General features: G+C 37.8%; 1 protein-coding gene across 12 annotated transcripts in view; it reads left to right on the top strand.

Moving 5' to 3' along the window:
* Window positions 1–17,889, top strand: part of MARK1 (microtubule affinity regulating kinase 1) — a 56,112-nt gene extending 38,223 nt beyond the window's left edge. For 2 of the 12 annotated variants that reach the window (XM_419403.8, XM_046939041.1), the window contains 9 exons: window positions 2,334–2,433; window positions 3,002–3,114; window positions 4,329–4,482; window positions 5,638–5,831; window positions 7,409–7,509; window positions 9,878–10,039; window positions 10,835–11,086; window positions 13,763–13,807; window positions 15,786–17,889. In XM_419403.8, coding sequence (XP_419403.2) covers window positions 2,334–2,433; window positions 3,002–3,114; window positions 4,329–4,482; window positions 5,638–5,831; window positions 7,409–7,509; window positions 9,878–10,039; window positions 10,835–11,086; window positions 13,763–13,807; window positions 15,786–16,140 — 1,476 coding nt within the window. In that variant the 3' untranslated portion in view covers window positions 16,141–17,889. Of the gene's footprint in view, window positions 1–2,333; window positions 2,434–3,001; window positions 3,115–4,328; window positions 4,504–5,637; window positions 5,832–7,408; window positions 7,510–9,877; window positions 10,040–10,831; window positions 11,087–13,762; window positions 13,808–15,785 lie in introns of all 12 variants that reach the window. The other 10 variants (XM_004935311.5, XM_004935310.5, XM_004935309.5 and 7 more) reach the window with 10 other exon arrangements.
* Window positions 17,890–18,376: the final 487 nt, after the last annotated feature.

The following is an 18,376-nucleotide window of genomic DNA, read 5'->3' as shown; positions in this document are numbered from 1 at the left end:
AAAATTCCTTTTTGTCCTTGGAGAGAGGTGTTGCATAGCAGCCTCATGGGAAACTGCATAGTAGTCAGGTTGTATGGAAGTAAATATTACATGGAAGAGGGGTGTTTTGAGTCAGTACTAAAACAGTGATGATATGGGCAGTAGTCAGTACACTAATGCAAGGGGGAGAGGCAGTACAAACTTACTTTAAATGGGTGTTCCTAAAATTACATTTGGAGTATGTATTTAGTAGCTGGTCTGGAAATAAATAGCTGTTACATTTGTGTGAGCACTTCTAGAAATACATAGCTAAAATTAGAAGTACATATTTAGTAGGAGCTTCTGACAGGCAGAAAGATAATGTTGTCTTGGGGGAGAGGGTTTTTCTTTGTGCTTCGTCTTACAGTTACGTGATCAACCCTAGCCATGCGCTCAGAGTTGCCATGCATGTTTTTCCCAGACTATCCAATAGGGTGCTTGCTGTGACTTAGCAGCAGAGCTGAGGCTGGCACAGTATCAGCGCTGCATACGTTAGCTTTACCACTGTTCTTCTGGTGAGAATCAGGTAAACTTCTATTCAGATGGTGCGTATGGACGACTTGTTGGTTGCAGCAGACAGGAAACACTTGACAAGCAAGAGGATGTTTCTGTAAAACTATAAACCTTCCACGAAGAGATGGTGAAAGAATGCAGTTTTGGAAGATATGTGGAACTCTGTCAGGTTTTCAAGAAATCCATCAGCCCACCACCATCCTCAAGTTCTTTACAAGGCAAAACTGAAACTCCCACAGAGCAGATCTATGCTTACAGACAGTAATGAAGCACATCGTTTTGAGACAAAACAGACCTTGGGTCAGGCAGGATTTTTGTAATATAGCCTTGAAATTCAGTGGAAACTTCAATAATATTTATTTGGTTGAAATACAGTTTGGGTTGATGATAATCAGATCTTTAAATACCCTGACCAAGGCTGCTATTCTGTAATTAGCTGACTTTCAGAGATGTAACATTGATCCTAGAATAACATAATTTGTGTTATTTCAGAATGCTTATAAGAGCCTGTTTTGAGAGTCATACAATAACTGAGACTGTCTGTGAGATCCTCTGTTTAGTAAAATATTTAATTAGCAGTATTATAATGATTAAAAAAATGCAGATGCTGTACAGTACTCCTTTGAGAGCCAATCGTGTTATTACAAGGTTACAAATAAATAACCAGGATCTATCACTAAGTGAGCTCATGATTTATGTGCCAGAAATGCAATATAGCGGTGTGTTGACAGTTCCCCCCCCACCCCAGCCACCCACAAAAGCCAAAAAATCAATTATGTGTCAGAACTTTGAATACATCTTTAAGTCTTACTGTCAACAAACTGTTAATACGTTCCAGTATGATGTTTTGTATTGCACTTGTAAGGATACAGCTATTTGTGTCTTTAATTTGGCAGCAGCACTGCATACAAAGAATGTGGTTATATCCATGGAAAATTGTGTCTTTTGCTCTATGTTAGAGATAACTTGATTTGATGTTTGCAAAAGGCATATTTGGAGCCTGTGGGAAACTAGACTTATTGGCACTTGTTTCACTCTTCTGTCAGTCTAGTAAGCAATATTAGTATTGTCCCCAAAAGAGGCATGTGTGCCCCAAGCTGTAGGAGGAAAATTGGTTTTAGGTGTTTTATAAAAAGATGATGAATATGTCCTTAAGGAGAAATTGCAGTGATGTTTAGGCGTTCCAGCTGATCGATGCTGCAGGCATACAAGGGGTCAAAGCCACAGCAGAAGGAAATTATTTTCAAAGAATGCAGGAGAAGTTTTTAAAGTTAATGTCTGTGTGGCATGGACAGAGTTAAGAGGCATTTTGCCCTCCAGCTGAACTGTAGTGTCTTTAGTTCCATTGCAGTGGGAAGACACATAGAAAGAAAATGATAGCGTGGATCAAGGTCTTGAATGATTCTGGGAAGTACTGACATGCTTCTGTATTATTCATTAGTTTCTTGCTTTGTTATTATTTGTAGGGGTTACCTATTGTGGTACAATCTGCTCTGTAGTAGCATCCAGGAACCGTAACTAAGATTAGGGCGTGTGTGTCAATCCTTCAGCCCAACAGGATGAAGAGGCTGATGGAAGTGAAGAGTACAAAATGAAAGATTTGTGTTTGTTGCAAGTGCAGTCGTCTTGTCCCAGTAGTTTTTCTGATGCTTCAGCTGGTTGCTTGTATTGTAGAGGGTAAATAAACAGCAGGGAGGATGAATTAACGAGGAAAAAAAAGAATGTGAAAAATAAAAGGAGATATGATAAACTAGCTGGTACAGATTTAATCAAGTACCATAAATATTCATTTCTTTTCTTAGCAAATTATGAAGGATCGGTGGATGAATGTAGGCCATGAAGAGGAAGAACTGAAGCCATATACCGAGCCTGAACCAGACTTTAATGACACCAAGAGAATAGGTGAGGCTTCTAGGAAGATGCTGTGTGTTACATACATAGGGAATTCTTTCTTCAAACTAAGTCAAACTAAACTCTTTAACAAAATTTAAGATACTTATGCAAGTAAAATATTTTCTTATTTAAATGAGAAATTTCATTGCAGTGCTTTCCTTATAACTTCTACTGTGACAGAGCTGACATGAATCTGCACACACAGGAAAGGACAAATCAGATTACAGAATTCAAAAGGCAAAAGGAAAGGGACTTTGTTATGCTAGTAACAATTTCTTTATCCGCTATGGTCAGAGAGTGATACTGTGTTGGCATTGTAGCAGTCATAGCTTCTACTTGCCAGTGTTGAATTTGTTGAATTACACAGCAGTGGTAGAGTTTTCAAGATGAAAAGAGCAGTGAAAGCAAGGAGATGGGATCTTTCTGATTTTGCACACCAAAGGTGCTCAATGATTTGAATTCTGGTTACCTTCTGCATCATGAGATCGTTGTATTCTGTTTGTTTGCAGTGTTCTTAAATTGACAGGAATCCTAAATGCTTAATTCTACTAACGTACCTAGCTCTCTTTATTTCTAGACATTATGGTCACGATGGGTTTTTCAAGAGAAGAAATCCATGAATCTTTAGTAAACCAAAAGTACGATGAAGTCATGGCTACTTATTTGCTTCTAGGTAGAAAACCACCTGAAGTAAGTGATACCTAATTTACGTATTTGGTTGATTTGAATATTCTGATTGTCAATGTTTTATGAAAAATCTAAATTAATAAATCAAAGTAGTAATTTGGAATTGGTAACTTCAGTAACGTATTTCCCATTCTTTTCATATATTCTTGGGTATCGTGTTAGTTCCCACATGAAAAAATAGACTAAGTATAGTATCTTGATATTTTATATTATTTATATATATATATATGTACATGAGCAAACTAAGAAAGCTAGCTGTTAATCTGAAGTGGAATGACTTTAGATGCCAAGTCTTCTTCCTGTTATGCGATAGATGTTTGCAGTTAAAATCTGAACTAATTAAGAATTTGACTAAATGAATTGTTTTTCTAAGCTGTGACATCCTTGATTTCTCAGAAACATACTCGTCCTTTCTGACTCAGATGCTGTTATTTTATATTCTATTGTATAATCATTTCATCACAGCCATTAATAAGTCTACGATAGGAAGTGTTTTGGCTGTTTTAAAACTAGGTGTATCTGTAGATCACCTGGGATGCAGGAATTTTCAAGAAAAAGAGCTGAGAATGTAGGTTTTCTTTTTTTGAAGGACTTTTGTTCTTCCTACTGCTTCCTTGGCCGTCCTTCATTTCTAAGATAGTGTAGCTGTGATACGAGTACACTTTCCCACAAAATCTCTGAACCAGAATTTCCTTGCAATGGCAGAGCATGGAGAGAATCTACCTGAAACAATTTTGACTTGAGCTGCTTGAAAGAGATTTCTTCTTCCACTGCTCTTAACTTTTTATGCTGCTTAGGTACCATGAAACCAGCAGCAAAGTTCCATACCTTATAAAGACACTTCAAATCTTGTTTAAACAACAACAAAAAGTCCTTGAATCAGTAATACTTGCTCCTCTGATTTAATGCTATAAATTTCTTTAAGATTAAAAAAAAAAAAAAGAGGAGAAATTCTTTGGTTTATGTTTAATGGCTTTGGCTCCTGTCAAGATTATTCTAATTTTATTTTAAGCATTCAGTAATTTTTTAGCTTTGAATATGAGTTTCTAAAACATATGAAATTAAGTGATTAAAAATGGTCTTGAAAACTGAACTGTGAATATAATTTTAAATATAAAGGATAGGGCCTTTCATTGGAACTCTTCACTTTCTTATGCCATAAAAGAACCAGAAACGTTGGATTTTGTTTATGCTTTACAAAACTGTTTTTCTTGTAGTTTGAAGGAGGCGACTCTCTGTCCAGCAGCAACTTGGGTCAAAGATCTCGTCCTAGCAGTGACCTCAACAACAGCTCTGTGCAGTCTCCTGCTCACTTGAAGGTCCAGCGGAGTATATCTACCAATCAGAAACAACGGCGGTTCAGTGATCATGGTGGGGATGACATTCCAACAAGTAAAGTAACATACACAATTTAAGTCTGAATGTGCAGTGTTTTGTGAACCTTGGCCGGTCCACCACTCTGTGCATTTGTTGTGTATCTCATCATGCTCCGCTGTGATGCTTTTATCTGTATGAACGTTTCTGTGGTAAATCTGGGTCAATGCGAGTTACAGATTTAGTTCTTTGTCTTGCTACTTGGTTGACTCACTAAATAAGAGCTTGAGGATGTTTCCTGTTTAGGAAGAAGAGGCAAAATAATGATCTGAATAAACTCAAACGTGCAAAACATTACATTTAGCAGTGCGTTTGGAGTTAGGACCAAATTGTTTTTCCCAGAGGCAACAATTCTAGCAAGTGTTCAGGAAACATTTTCAGGTGCAACTGGTTGCATCAGAAATGAATGTCTATGTAAAATATTGAATGAAATATTGAATTTCTTCCTCATAAAGAACTACCGAATTACTAGAATAATTTTTAAATTGTTTTGCCCTTCTCTCTGCCTAATTTACGCTCTTCTTTCTAATTTCCTTCTTTGCAATGCTCTTCTCCCTGTGTGTTAGTGTGGCATTTAAAACAAACAAGTCATCAATATTGTGAAACATCATTAGGTGATGTGACTTTTATCTCAAGGGAGCATAAAATCCTGTTGATGAAGGATTTGCCCCAAAGCTCTTTAGCAGTTCTTTTCCCCCTAATGATTTTTATTTTCCAAGTATAGTTGTGCTCTTAAAGAAAGTAGCCTTAGCGTTCTTGAGGGAAATATACCTTTCCTACTGGATTCAGGAAAATATATGCATCAAAGAGTACAAAAAGTCAAAATTTGATGTTTCTTTTAGCTTTTTTAATAGTATTGCAGAAATTGCACTGGTTCAAATGAGAATTATACTATTCCTACTTCATATCTATACATGAGTCTTGAAACTAATTCTCAATTGCACATTGTTAATAGAGAGAGCAGGTATAAGAACTTAGACTGTCAAAGCTCAGTTTAATACTTTGATTTTTGTGCTGAGTTTGCAGTTGTAGTTCTTCAGAAAGTCCAAATGTAATCCCCATGAGTCAGGAAAAAAGAACAAAAAAACAAACAACCCTGTTTTGACCAAGAGATTACTTTCCAGTATTGCTAACAATGTTTTTATTTGACAGTTGGTCCATCAATTCCTCCTACTGTGTCATACACAAAAAGGGCTCAGGCAAACAGTGTGGAAAGTGAACAGAAAGAAGACTGGGACAAAGATGTGTCACGTAAACTTAGCAGCACGACAGTGGGATCCAAAGGAGAGATGGCTGCAAGTCCGCTTGTGGGTCCAGAAAGAAAGAAATCCACTACAGTTCCCAGTGTGAGTGTTTGTGCTTTTGGTTTGTTAAATTTATTTTTCTCTAAACATTATCATAGATAGAATGATTGCTAAACAAGCTACTGATCCTTTTTCTGCTACATTCTTCTGGCAAACAGAAATAGACTACAATGAATGTCTTTTAAAATAAGCCTTTCCCTTCCATCCCTAACTTCATTTTCTAACACTAATGTAGTAGTAAGCATGAGAATATCTGCACTTGGGCAAACTGAACATGCGTCAAGGCAAATATTGGACACTCAAGGAAAGAATGTAAGATGATAGCCAATACAGAGTGCTCTGTCCTTGGTTTTTAATGCTTTCCTTGGTTTCTAATGCTTCTGTTATCTACAAGAAAGTCAAAGGTCTTCCTGAATCAGAGAATTTATCTGAACGTTATTTTGTAATATCCCTTGTGAACTGTCTCTCCATCTATTTCTCTGTCTGTTTATTTTTCTGAAGCTGCTCTATTTTTTACTTGAGAAATGGGATGAGGTGAGGGGGGATAACCCATTTGTTCCCTTGTGTGTACTTACTGATATCACAGAATATCCCAAGTTGGAAGGGACCCAGAAGGATCGCTGAGTCCAACCATTGGCTCCACACAGCACCACCCAAAATCCAAACCCTATGTCCTTCTTACGTTGTGGCACGTTTTTCATCTTCAGTCATATTAGTCTAACTTCTAAGAGTTTAATTTAAAAAATATTTATTGTAGTTGTTAATCTTCCTTACAAAATTGGTTTGAAACAGTTTGTTCAGTAGTTTGTGCAGGAAGACACTAAAGTACAAAAGCTGTAGATGAGGAAAGCATAAATACACGGTAGATCTTTCAGAGCTGAGTTTAGTGTATTTGAAATGGAGCAAATTTTCATTATACAATTTTGTGCTTGGCAGGAGGAGGATGAGAATGTTTGTAGGTATTTAATGAAATGTGTTTGAACTAAAATTAGTAACAGAAAGAGATAAGGTCACATCTCTGTTCATTGCTACAAGACACTTCTGCCACATGTTACTGTAAGTTCTCATGGTCAAATCCTTCTCTTTTCTGCATCATAATCTCAGGTCTGACTGACAGAGACAATATTTTCATTTTTCTCTTCAAAACTCTTTTGACAAGGGAGGCAGCAAGCTTGAAAGCCAGAGCCCTAGTTAGCAACTTAATCTGTGTAGGGAAGCCTTTAAGCCAGCCAGATGTATGTGTTCTTGGGGAGGTTCCAGTTAGCTGTTTCAGCTCTTGATCCTGGAGTCAAATAATTCAGCAATGCGTTATATATTACTACCAAGTTTCTATTTAGTAAAGCAAATATCAGCAAAATTAAGTTTCTCTATGCTTTCTCTTAATAAACTTTGAATGGTACAGTAAAGAGATGGTGAATGTAGTACTGGGGGGGGGGGGTGGGTGGATAAAAGTAGCTAGTGATGTAACTGATTTGTGTTAGCATATTAACTTAGTACATTAAAGGCATTTGGAATGGTGGAAATTCTGTTTTGATTTCCCAGGCTTGCTTTTTGTACAACATAAAACATAGTAGAAGATAAGACTGAAATTAAATGGAATACTTTAATTTTTCTTCTAGAATAATGTATTTTCTGGAAGTGGAATGACAAGAAGGAACACTTATGTTTGTGAACGTTCTTCAGATCGCTATTCTGCAATACAGAATGGGAAGGACAACAGGTATTCCTTTTTGTGTGTTATTTTGGGTAAGCAGACTAGAGGTATAGAAGTAGGTTATGCAATAATCAATGCCATTATGAAGCATGGTGTGAAAAGTAAAGTTTTACTGTGTGTTTTTGTCTTCTCATCCAATGCAGCTTCAATATTTGTGATGAAATACAAAGTTGTAGATCTGCCTTTACCTCTTCTTCTGGATGGTCTTTCAATTCCCTTCAGAATTGTTCAAATATTTAAGAATTTAGACTTGTTAGTGCTTTTTGATGTCTCTGTTTGGCCCAAGTAATATTCTGGTAGTGTTTGTAACCGATTTATATCAGTATGCAGGATACTGATTACAGTTATTCATTGTACTTTGTCAAATACAAACATATTTAATGCCTCAACAATTACTTGTTAAAAAGCATGGGTTTTGTTTATCCTTGATATTATGGCCTTACCCCTTACATCTGGCTGAAAAATAAAAATAAAAAAATATAGAGCTGTTGATCTACATTAAGCTGACAAGCTATGAAACATGAGAAAGTTAACACCATTTGCAGTTATTTAAATTGCTTAAAGAAGGAATTGCTTAAAAAACCATAAAACTAAGTAATTAATTCCTAATGATTGGATGGGATTTTTCAAAAGGCCTCTCCACATTTTTGTGTACAACTTAACATATGTTTAAACAACAGTTTAAACCGTCTTTAAAAAAAAAAACATACTTTGTTTAGATTTAGAGTTAAAATCTGTATTCAAATATATCCTAATCTCACAAATATTAATTTTGTTTCAACAGATGTAATTCCAACACCACTTCAATAAGAAGTGACTATTTTGAAGTTCTTCATTTTATAGTTCATTTTTAATTATTTCTGTAGTATTGGAAAAGGGCCTACTCTTGATTCCTCTTTTCATGAGTGCAATAACTATGCTCAGTTCTTCATGAAAAATGGAGAAGAATGTTGCAGTTCAGTTTGTGTTTGGTATAGCTGAACATCTGATGCCATCACTGCATTAGTCAGATTCTGAAATCTTTGCTTTGCTACAAGATACTATTTCACCTTGGGACTGCTGTTGCTAATATATAATCAATGTAATTTTGCTTGTACTTAGGGAGGCAAAGCTGTAGTTTGGCCTAAGTATTAGTTCTACTACCCTGCTTTTCTTGCTACTTAGTTGAAACAGAAATAAGAAGTACAGGTGGAAGGAACTGTATCAGTCTAGTATTGGCTTGGGGGAGAGCTGATGCAGAAGGCAAATTTTTGCTTGAAGCAGAACAGCCTGCTCTGTTCTCCATAGAAAGCTGCTGTGGTGCTGCTCTGTGAGGCTTCGGAGGAGCCTTCCTGTGCCTGGGAGACTTTGCACCCATAGGGCAACATTGCTTTTTTACTGGGCTGATGAGCGGGTGTTTAAATCCTGTCCGCATCTCCTGAGTGAACTTTTATAGCTTTCTATGTTTTATTTCACTTTCAGTACTTAAAGGTAGATGGGGAGGGTTTTGGTTACCATGAGTTTGGTCTGTAGGGATTTCATCTATTGGGAAACACCCAGTGTGGCAGCTCCAGGTACTGATCACCAGAAGATCTTTCAAATTTCAGTGCTGTTGTTGTCAGAAGTGTTTTATGGCACATTGACATTCTGTAGGGTATCAAAGATGTTTTTCAGAAACAAGTACAATCTTGTGTTGCTTGATAAGTAGCTGCACAATAACATGCAAGCACTTCCTCATGTGCATAGCTCTCTGAGGTGTTACCACAATAGGAGCTAAAGCCATAGAACTACAGACATGAGGCCAGCTATGCTTTATTGTCTTTAATTGTTCTATATAGCTGTAGCATCTCTGTTTAATGATGGAAGAATCAAAGGGAATTTTTCTCCCCCAAGGGTGCTTTAAACACCTTCAGAAAATTCAAATTTGACAACTTTTTGGCAATTAAGTGAGGAAGGGTGGGAATAATTCAGAATTGCTTTCAGGCTACTGACTGAGCACTCTGAATTGACCTCTTCTGTAAGCTGGGGCTTTCTCTTGAAGCTAACTTGCCTGTAATGCACTACCCAGAAGTCTGAAAGAGAAGTACAGCTTGGAAGTGAGCCTGCTTTTAAAGGACTAAGTAACAATGTGGCAGCAGTTCCAAAGAAAATGTTCTTAGTTTTGGGTGTTTGAGTTCTAAATGAAGAATATTCACTGTTAATGACTTGCCCTCAATTACATATCCTTTACTTCAGCTGCAGGAGGCAGCCTCATCACTCTGTCTTCTGATTATTTATAAACAGTACTTGCTATGCTCTAAAAGAAAACATGACTTACCCTATTCCATACTGCAGGGTTTTACACTAACTGTTCTTCATTTTCTCTCTCCCTCCTGCCTTGCTGCTGTGACAAAAGCCTAACAGAAATGTCAGCAAGTAGCACATCTTCTGCAGGCTCTGCAGTAGCTTCTGCTGTGTCAACACGGCCTCGACATCAGAAGTCTATGTCTGCCTCTGGTCACCCTATAAAAGTCACACTGCCAACCATCAAAGATGGCACTGAAGGTTACCGACCAAGGTAACAGATTGCTTATTATTTAATGCTTTAGGGTTCGTTTAGAGTAAATGCTTCCTCGGTTCGTTATGCACTTTGATATGTTTGTACTCAATTTGAAACTGTCACGTTACATTCTGTTCTGAAACAGTAGCTCACTCAAGTAATATGGGTGTTTAGAGGTAACTTAAAAACTGATTTCGTTCATGATGCCTTCACATAAAGTTAAAGAAGTTCCTTGACTGCCTCCCTCTGGAAGCTTCTGGAAAACTGCTAGGTCTAAATGTAACTAATTTAGACAGGGCCATACAACACAGGCCGACGTAAGTTCAACTGAAATACTAAAATGTTTTGGAGATTACTAAGCTTATTTCTGTCTGAAAGCACCATAAGGTAGCTGTTCCCACTATTAATTGCCCAAATAACTTTATACATTTGTGACATCTGGCTATTTCAGAAATACTTAAGCTCTCAGTATACTTTGTATGTTGAAAGGTTTTGATTAATGGTTTTCTTTCAGGCTGGGAAACACTTTCAGATCTCACTAAGACTTGTCTCTCTCCTTTGTCCTATCATCTGTGTATGTTGTTTTTTTTTTAAACTGCTCTTAATACCTGAGATAGTTGGTTCTACACTGAAAATCTCTCTTGATTTGTTTCCAAGCATGAATCATTGAAACTCAAATCAGTAGTAGATTCAAGCTTTTAAAAACAAACAAAAACTGAGTGGAGATTTTTCCTATCGTTGAGAAATGGTTGTCATGTAGGAGGGTTTTTAGCACAGTCTTTCTCTTTATTTATGCTTCTGTTTTCCCAGCAGTGCAACTCAAAGAGTGCCTGCTGCTTCCCCGTCTGCTCATAGTATTAGCACTACCACTCCAGACCGAACCCGCTTTCCTCGGGGGAGTTCAAGTCGAAGCACTTTCCATGGTGAGCAGCTAAGGGAGCGGCGTAATGCCACTTACAATGGACCACCTGCCTCACCATCACATGAAACCGGTGCTTTTGCACATGCTAGAAGAGGGACATCAACTGGTATAATAAGCAAGATAACTTCCAAGTTTGTTCGCAGGTTAGTACCTCAATTTCTAAGCGCCCAGCCTATAACTAGGGCCATGATTGCAAAGTCATTGAGAATTTCCAGTTCAACAGCCTGCAATGTATGTAAATTTAGTTAGAATGCTGTTTTATGTGTTCCTTTCAGAACCTGCCTTGTTTTACTTCGGTGTATACAGTACTGTTCCTGTTTGACCAGCTATTCTCCTGTTCCTTTGTTGTGGAAGAGCAAGAGTATGCTCCTCAATTTTCTTGTTCATGTTTTATAGCTGAAAGATAAAGGTGCTGCTTCTAAGTTAAAATCAAATGAGCTTAAACAGTGACTTAAATGAGTCATTATTTATTATTAACAATATTTTACTTAATCATAAAGTACCAAGTCTGGGTGTAGTTTGCTGCAAGGACCGTATTTACAATTGTATTGCTGTAGTTAGGTGGAATTGGTGTTTACACATCATATCAGGGGATTCTAGTTCTGCGAATAAATGAGAAGTTTAGAAGAGGGGAGAAGTCACTATGTCTGGAAATAGTAATATTTCAGTGTTATGCAGCCTCTCGTGTCACGCTGTTGTAGTACAAGAAGAAGCCTTCAAAACAAAGTTCAGGATTCTGAAAGAAGAGAAGGGACACATGCAGTGGAGTTTCCTGGAGGTGCATTCACCCCTGTGGTGATGCTAACAGCAATATCGCTGTGAGGAAAGGTGCTGGGAAAGATTTTCAAGTACTCCAGTCTCATGTGACTGTTTACAGAGGTCACAATAGCTTTCCCAAAAGGAGACTTCCCACTTTTCCTCTGTTTAACAGGCATTTACCTGCTTTGCCTATTTATGGATGTGTTCTTACTGCACTACTGTCAGTTTCACAGTAGAATGACATTTTGGAAACTGTTATATACTGAATTCTACAGTTTGTGTGTAAAAGAAGGATAAATTCAGAGCTAGTTTAAGCTAGTAGTTGTGCATTCAGAAGTACAAGATCAAGAATTACTGAAGGTGACATTACAAAAGAAGAGTGAAAGCCTGGAATGCCAAGGTGTTCCTTGTAAAAGTGACTTCAGCTGGTCTGCAGAAAGCGTGCCAGTGTGTGTCTGTGATGACCGGGGAGGGAAAAAAATAGTATGTGAACCATTTTCTTGTTTCAGAAACCTGAAGATAAAAGATCCCTCATTATTGGTATCTCCAACACTCGCACAGCTGGGGGAGAGAGGCTGCTCTCTTTGTGAGAGTTGCAGTAAAGTTGCTCAACTGTGTTAAGTGTAGATTTCCAATAGAAAGAAAGGTATTTTCTGCTAAGTAACTGGTCAATTTCTTGAGCACAGGCTGGCTTTTGTTGTAGCTCAGGGTTTCCTTACGATGAACAGTACCTTGAATTTCTTCATTTTGAAGGGAGATGGAAGGTTTAATATGTTTGTTATGTTAAGCTACAATAATACTGTTGTAAAACACATGGTTAGAATTAACGTATTAAAAACTGTGTTGTCTTTTGAAACAAATCTTTTTCTATAGCACTTTCAATATAATTTACCATTGTCTTAGACTCTGAAAAATGAAAATGGAAAATACATTTGCTTGTAGTGAAGACCTCAGAGTACTTTGTTTTTGAATTTTGTGCTGTTTGAGACTTACAATGGCTGGGATTACATAGATGGGTTTGTTTTTTCCAGTTCTTTCAGTTGGCATCATGTGAGTTGCATGCCTTTTAACTTCTGTACTGTTGAGGAAATAATGGTTTAAAGCATACTTTGATCAGAAGGTATCACAAAAGATTTTATTTTTTATTTTTTTAACTTTTGCCAAATGTAAATGTCTTCTTTTGGTAAGTATATAAAATAAATGCATAACGAGAATGTTTTATGTGTAGGATAGCAAAGTATTTTCTATCACTGTTTTATAACAAATGATACTTCTCTGATAGTGGTTCCTAAAGTATTTATTTTGAAGGTATTGCTTGAATGAGTTAATTAAAATTGTGTCCTTTAAATGTTTGCACTGCAGCACTATAAACTAGGTGGCTCATATGGTCTGTGAACGTATTTGCCAGCTGCTTCAGACTACAAAATACCTCCTTAATGAAGTTCAATTCTAATTCAACAAGGTGGGGGGAAAAAAAAACCAACCAGTTAACATCCAGCTCACCGATAACCTTACTGAAGTCAGTGTAACAGCTGACGTGCTTAAAGTTGAGTGGATGTTGAAGGAACCTTTCTGAACTGGGCTCCAAACATGTGGCCATGCAGATTGTTAGGCGTGTCTTGTCCTTAATGATGTGAGTCCACTAAGAGTGGGCATGCACCGAAGTGCTGTCAGCACAGGAAGGCCTGGCCCATAGGGGTGCCCAGCTGAGCTTCCCAGCCCACCTCAACTGACCGCTGCCGTTGCGTGCTTGCTGGAATTACGTGTGGCATCTGCTCTGTCTGCAGTAGGCTGAGAACAATGTGTTCATCTTAACATGAGGTTTAAAAAAAAAAAAGTAACAATTACATCTCAAAGCTGAAAGAAGGGAAGGTATCATAAAGGGAAATAAAAATCACAGATGTGAAGAAATACTATTAAACAATACTAGACTTGACATTATTACACTGATTTTTTTTTTTTCTCTTCAGTAGCTATTTATCATTGTACTAGATGTAGGTTTTTCTTAACTTTTATTTTTCACCTTTATCATTGAATCTCAACCTTAACTTTGTTTTGAGGGATCCAAGTGAAGGCGAAGCCAGTGGCAGAACTGACACCTCAAGGTGAGGAGCCACTATTAATACTTCGCTCCTAGGTCTTCTGCATCATGGTTTAAGTGATTTCTTAAAGACTTTAAATCAGGATGTAAAATAGAATAGTGCTTAAGTAATCTGCATTTTAAACAATGTTGTGGATTTGGGGGGAGGGGGTTATGGTGAGGTCCTTTACCCATCATTCTTGCTTTTTTGCAAAGTACTTTATATAAACCTCTATTCCTTTGAATAATTATGTCCTGATAGGAGTAAACCAGTCATTTAGACATCTAAAATCATGCTTTGGCTTCTAAATATTTCACGGTGTTTACTTTTGGTTTCAGTGGAAAATGTAGCATACTTTGTGTGTGTGTCTGCGTGTATAGATCTATACACTAAATTGTTACAGTACTTTGCATACCGTGTTAATCACTGAAGCTACTGTTTGCCAGAAGTAAACACCCTACTGTGCCTGCTAAATGAATGCCACTTTGCACTGAGAAAGAAAAATAAGTGACATTCAGACAAAAAGGGTGGTGACTGCTAAACACTGAATTTGTATGGCAGCTGCCATGCACAAATCTGTAGATGATGTATTAGTGGGAAAGCATTCCCTCATATGCTCATTTTCCAGCATATCTGCTCTTTTGCCATCTTTCAGCATTTAATTCTGCATTTTCAGTGTGCTTAGCATAGCGCATAACCTTTTTTCTTTTTATGCTGTCTGAAGAACAGGCTTTGCAGTTTGCATTCTAAGCTGGTCAAGTACAGAAAGTTCTTAGTTTCCAAAAAGAGACAGTAGACCCTTATCTAAAGAAAAAAAAATTAAAAAAGAAAAATTTCAAGTCAATTTCTTAGCTGGATGCATTGATCAGAACACAGCACATTTTGCCTTCGTTAATGTCTATCATAGCTAGAATTCGTGACATTATGAAAGGAAAGACATTAAATAAACATTCAAATGAAATTAAGTGTGAAGTTGCTTTCAGCTCTTGCTTTCATTCTCTAGCTTCCTCTACTTTTTGTCATCCTACATTGTCTGTTCTGGGGCTAAAAGTTGTTTCAGATGTTATCCCTGTCATGCTCTATCCTGTAGTATTGATGTGGTTCTTGGGAGATCACAATGAATGTTAAATTTAAGTGTTTGTTTTGGCTTCTCTCTGAGTAGCAATAAATTATAGACTATTAAAATGAGAACAGCACCTTCCCCCCCTCATGTTCAACCGGTGATGGATGGAGGAGGCATCAGGCATCTTACAGACCTGGGACAAGAACAGAAATTGTTGGTTGTGGAATGTCTCTAAAATAACGAGTGCTGTTTCTCAATGTTGGCTGAGTATTTTAGTAATGTACAAACAAGACGTGCGTGTGATGAAGCACAAAATTCTGCTTCATCAGTTGAAATAGAGCATATCATTATAAGGTCTCTGCACAGAGAGAGGTCAAAAAATAGACACATGGGGTAAAAATAAGAGGGGGTTGGAAGAGAAAAGGTAGAGGGGAAATTAACTGAAGACTTGTGAGTTGCAGGATGGGGTTACTTCCTCTGCTGCTTTTACAGTATGGTTTATGCTTCAGGATTGTGTCCCTCAACTTCAGTTTTGTTGGTGTATGGCATGCTGCAGATCATGAAATGAGCAGAACTTCAGTCATGCTTTTACATAGCTCCCGCCTCCTTTGGAGCAGTTTGGAGTAACGTGTGTCTGCAGTTACCATTACCTGTGTTGTCATCAGAAGGTTTTAGAACAGGGGTTTCCAAACTGGGTTTGCTCGTGTGCCACCACTGGCAGCTGCACCAGCTCTGGTAGCAGCTCCCAGTGCAGTGCCATACTGCACATCAATGCACAACTGTTCAACCAGTAACCATTTAACGCTTCAGGTTAGCTTGCACATGACTAATAGCGTGTCAGCCGCAGTCTAGAAACCCTTGTTCAAAAACTGTGATTCTTTTCTCTCTCTTGGTTGTAATGCTTTCGCCTCTGACTGTTCTGTATGTCGCTTCTTCCAGGAGTGTTTCTGGAGAGCCGAAAGACAGAGAGAAGGAGGATAGCAAAGATTCGAAGCCACGTTCCTTGCGGTTCACGTGGAGTATGAAGACCACTAGTTCTATGGACCCAAACGATATGATGAGAGAGATTCGGAAAGTGTTAGACGCTAATAACTGTGATTATGAACAAAAAGAGAGGTTTTTGCTCTTCTGTGTTCACGGTGATGCACGACAAGATAGCCTTGTGCAGTGGGAGATGGAGGTCTGCAAACTGCCGCGATTGTCACTCAACGGAGTTCGTTTCAAGAGAATATCTGGAACTTCTATTGCATTTAAGAACATTGCATCCAAGATAGCAAACGAGCTTAAGCTGTAAAGAGAAACTAAATTTTTTGGGATCAGGGAAGATTCATTACACGATCTACACTTTGAATGTACTGGTTACGCCTAATGTGATTGGCCTGTGAAACTCCCATGTAGAAATTGCCCTTATTGCAATAAGGTTATACATAGTTATTCAGAATTGTAAAGTTAAATCCAGTATGACCTATATTAAATAACTGTAGCTAAAGAAGTTATGTTCACATGTACAGGTAAGTATATAGAGCATTCTGTTCATTTTATGTTCATAGGGTTGTATAATAAAAAGATGACTGCTTAAATTCAGATCTTGTATAGTTGTCTAGATTTCTGCACAGAAATGTATGTTCGATGCTTTGAGTTGGAGAAGTTCTTCCCTATCATTTACATTTTTGGTGGTTTTTATAAGTCTTACCTCTATCATGCGTTTTTTAAGAAAAAAAAGAAACAAAAAACTTGTGTCCTGAGTCAAATGCACAAATGTAGTTTTCACAACTGTAGCATGACCATTTTTATTTAAAGGTTGTTCATGGTTTGAACCCAAAGTCGATGGATGAATTGGCTTTAGTTCCACACAAGACTGTTCCTGCTTATCTTTGGCTCTTACCCTTGTTACTGGACAGTGTTGAGTCGAAAGATACGAACGTGTTTACAGTGTTGGCACTTACAGTTTAAAACCTTTGTTTTGCCTTGGGCTGGCTCAGAGCTATGGGGGGAACAGAAACCAGGCCTAAGTGGTGTTTCGTCTGCAAATGATAGCGCTTGCTCCCGTGGCCCATCAACAAATGTAGCACCAAAATGGAGAACCGTAATTATTTCATTTGAGTACCATGGTGTAAAATATCACTCGTTCGCTGCCTTCCGAATACTATAAATTCCATTTTATGGAAATATATTGGGACTGTTTAGTAGTACAAGATGATCTGAAGCGTTGACCAATTGTATAAGTTAATAATACCACCTCAGGAATTAGCTTGGCTTTTGGAATACGTGCCCCCAAAGAGTACATGCAATTCCACGTAATATTTTACAGCTAAACGTACATTGTTTATAATGATAAATTGTTGATTTATGCTTTTGTGGTTGTACAGTTTGTTCCCACGTAACCTGTTTGTGTTTAATATTTTTACCAGATTTCTTGTATTTATTCCACATCATTATGCCTGTAATGTGCAGCTTTGTAATTAGGCGTTTGCCTACAGAAAAGGAGAAAAAAAAAAAAACCAGACCACATTTTTTTTCCCTTCATAATTAATGATTATAAAGTATGTAAAACCACTAGTACTGGTACATTTTAATACTTGTTATTTTGTACTGAATTAACCATAGAGGTTGGTTGTGCAATGTTATTTAATGTCGTAATTACTGTAATATCAACATATGGGCCCCATCCGCACACTCTTGTGAAGAATAGAAAGTTCATTAAGAAATTGTCACTTTAAAAAATAAAAATTAAAAAAAAAAAAAGCTGTGGTAAACTCTGTAACCCTAAGTTAGAAGGCTGTAAGTGTAGTAAATGTGCCATTCAAGAATGGCTTCTTGACGGAGATGGACTTGACATACTGTACTGTGATGTAGCTTTCCTCTGTAACAGTTATGTTCTGAAATGGACGTGTATTGTTGCCTTAGCAAAAGGGTGGTGTCTGGAAAGAAAGAACTGTAGCCCCTTTTTTATCCGATGTTCATTGAAACAAAATCTGATGCAAGTCATCTTGATTCACTGGTGCACTCTATTAAAACTTACTTGAACAGTTCCATACTAAAACAGTTGTCGTTGGCCCTTTATGCAAGTGCAGTAATTACTGCAGGTAGCAACGCAGTCTGCAGGTCTCGGATGGCAGGTGTGCATTGTGTCTGGGTGTTCTAGTGTGAAGTCTTTGTGGTCTACGTGCTGTGAATTCAGGATTGGTGTTGCATCAGTTCTGTGGTCCCGTGGGCTCACGGGCACAGCACCTCTTGGAAATGGGGGGCCAGGAGCTTTCCAGAAGTTAATCAAAGATCTTGGGAAGGGATGGATTGTGTGTCTGCTCGGTGTGCCTGTAAATGTCCACGAAGCTTCATTTATCCTCAGAAATACAGCACTAGAGTACAACCATGAAATGAATCCAGCATCACATCTGAACTCCGTAATGAAACAAAACCCTCTGCCTTCTTGAAAGGTTCTGGTGGAAAAATAGTAGGTCATGCTCTGGGACAGTAGATTAAGTGCTTACGATGGCTTCCTGCTTTACACGCTGTGTTTTCACAGGGCT

The sequence above is a fragment of the Gallus gallus genome, chromosome 3 (assembly GCF_016699485.2).
Source record: "Gallus gallus isolate bGalGal1 chromosome 3, bGalGal1.mat.broiler.GRCg7b, whole genome shotgun sequence".
NCBI lineage: Eukaryota > Metazoa > Chordata > Aves > Galliformes > Phasianidae > Gallus > Gallus gallus.
The sequence above is the reverse complement of the archived record's forward strand: the minus strand, read 5'-3'. Positions and strand labels throughout refer to the sequence as shown.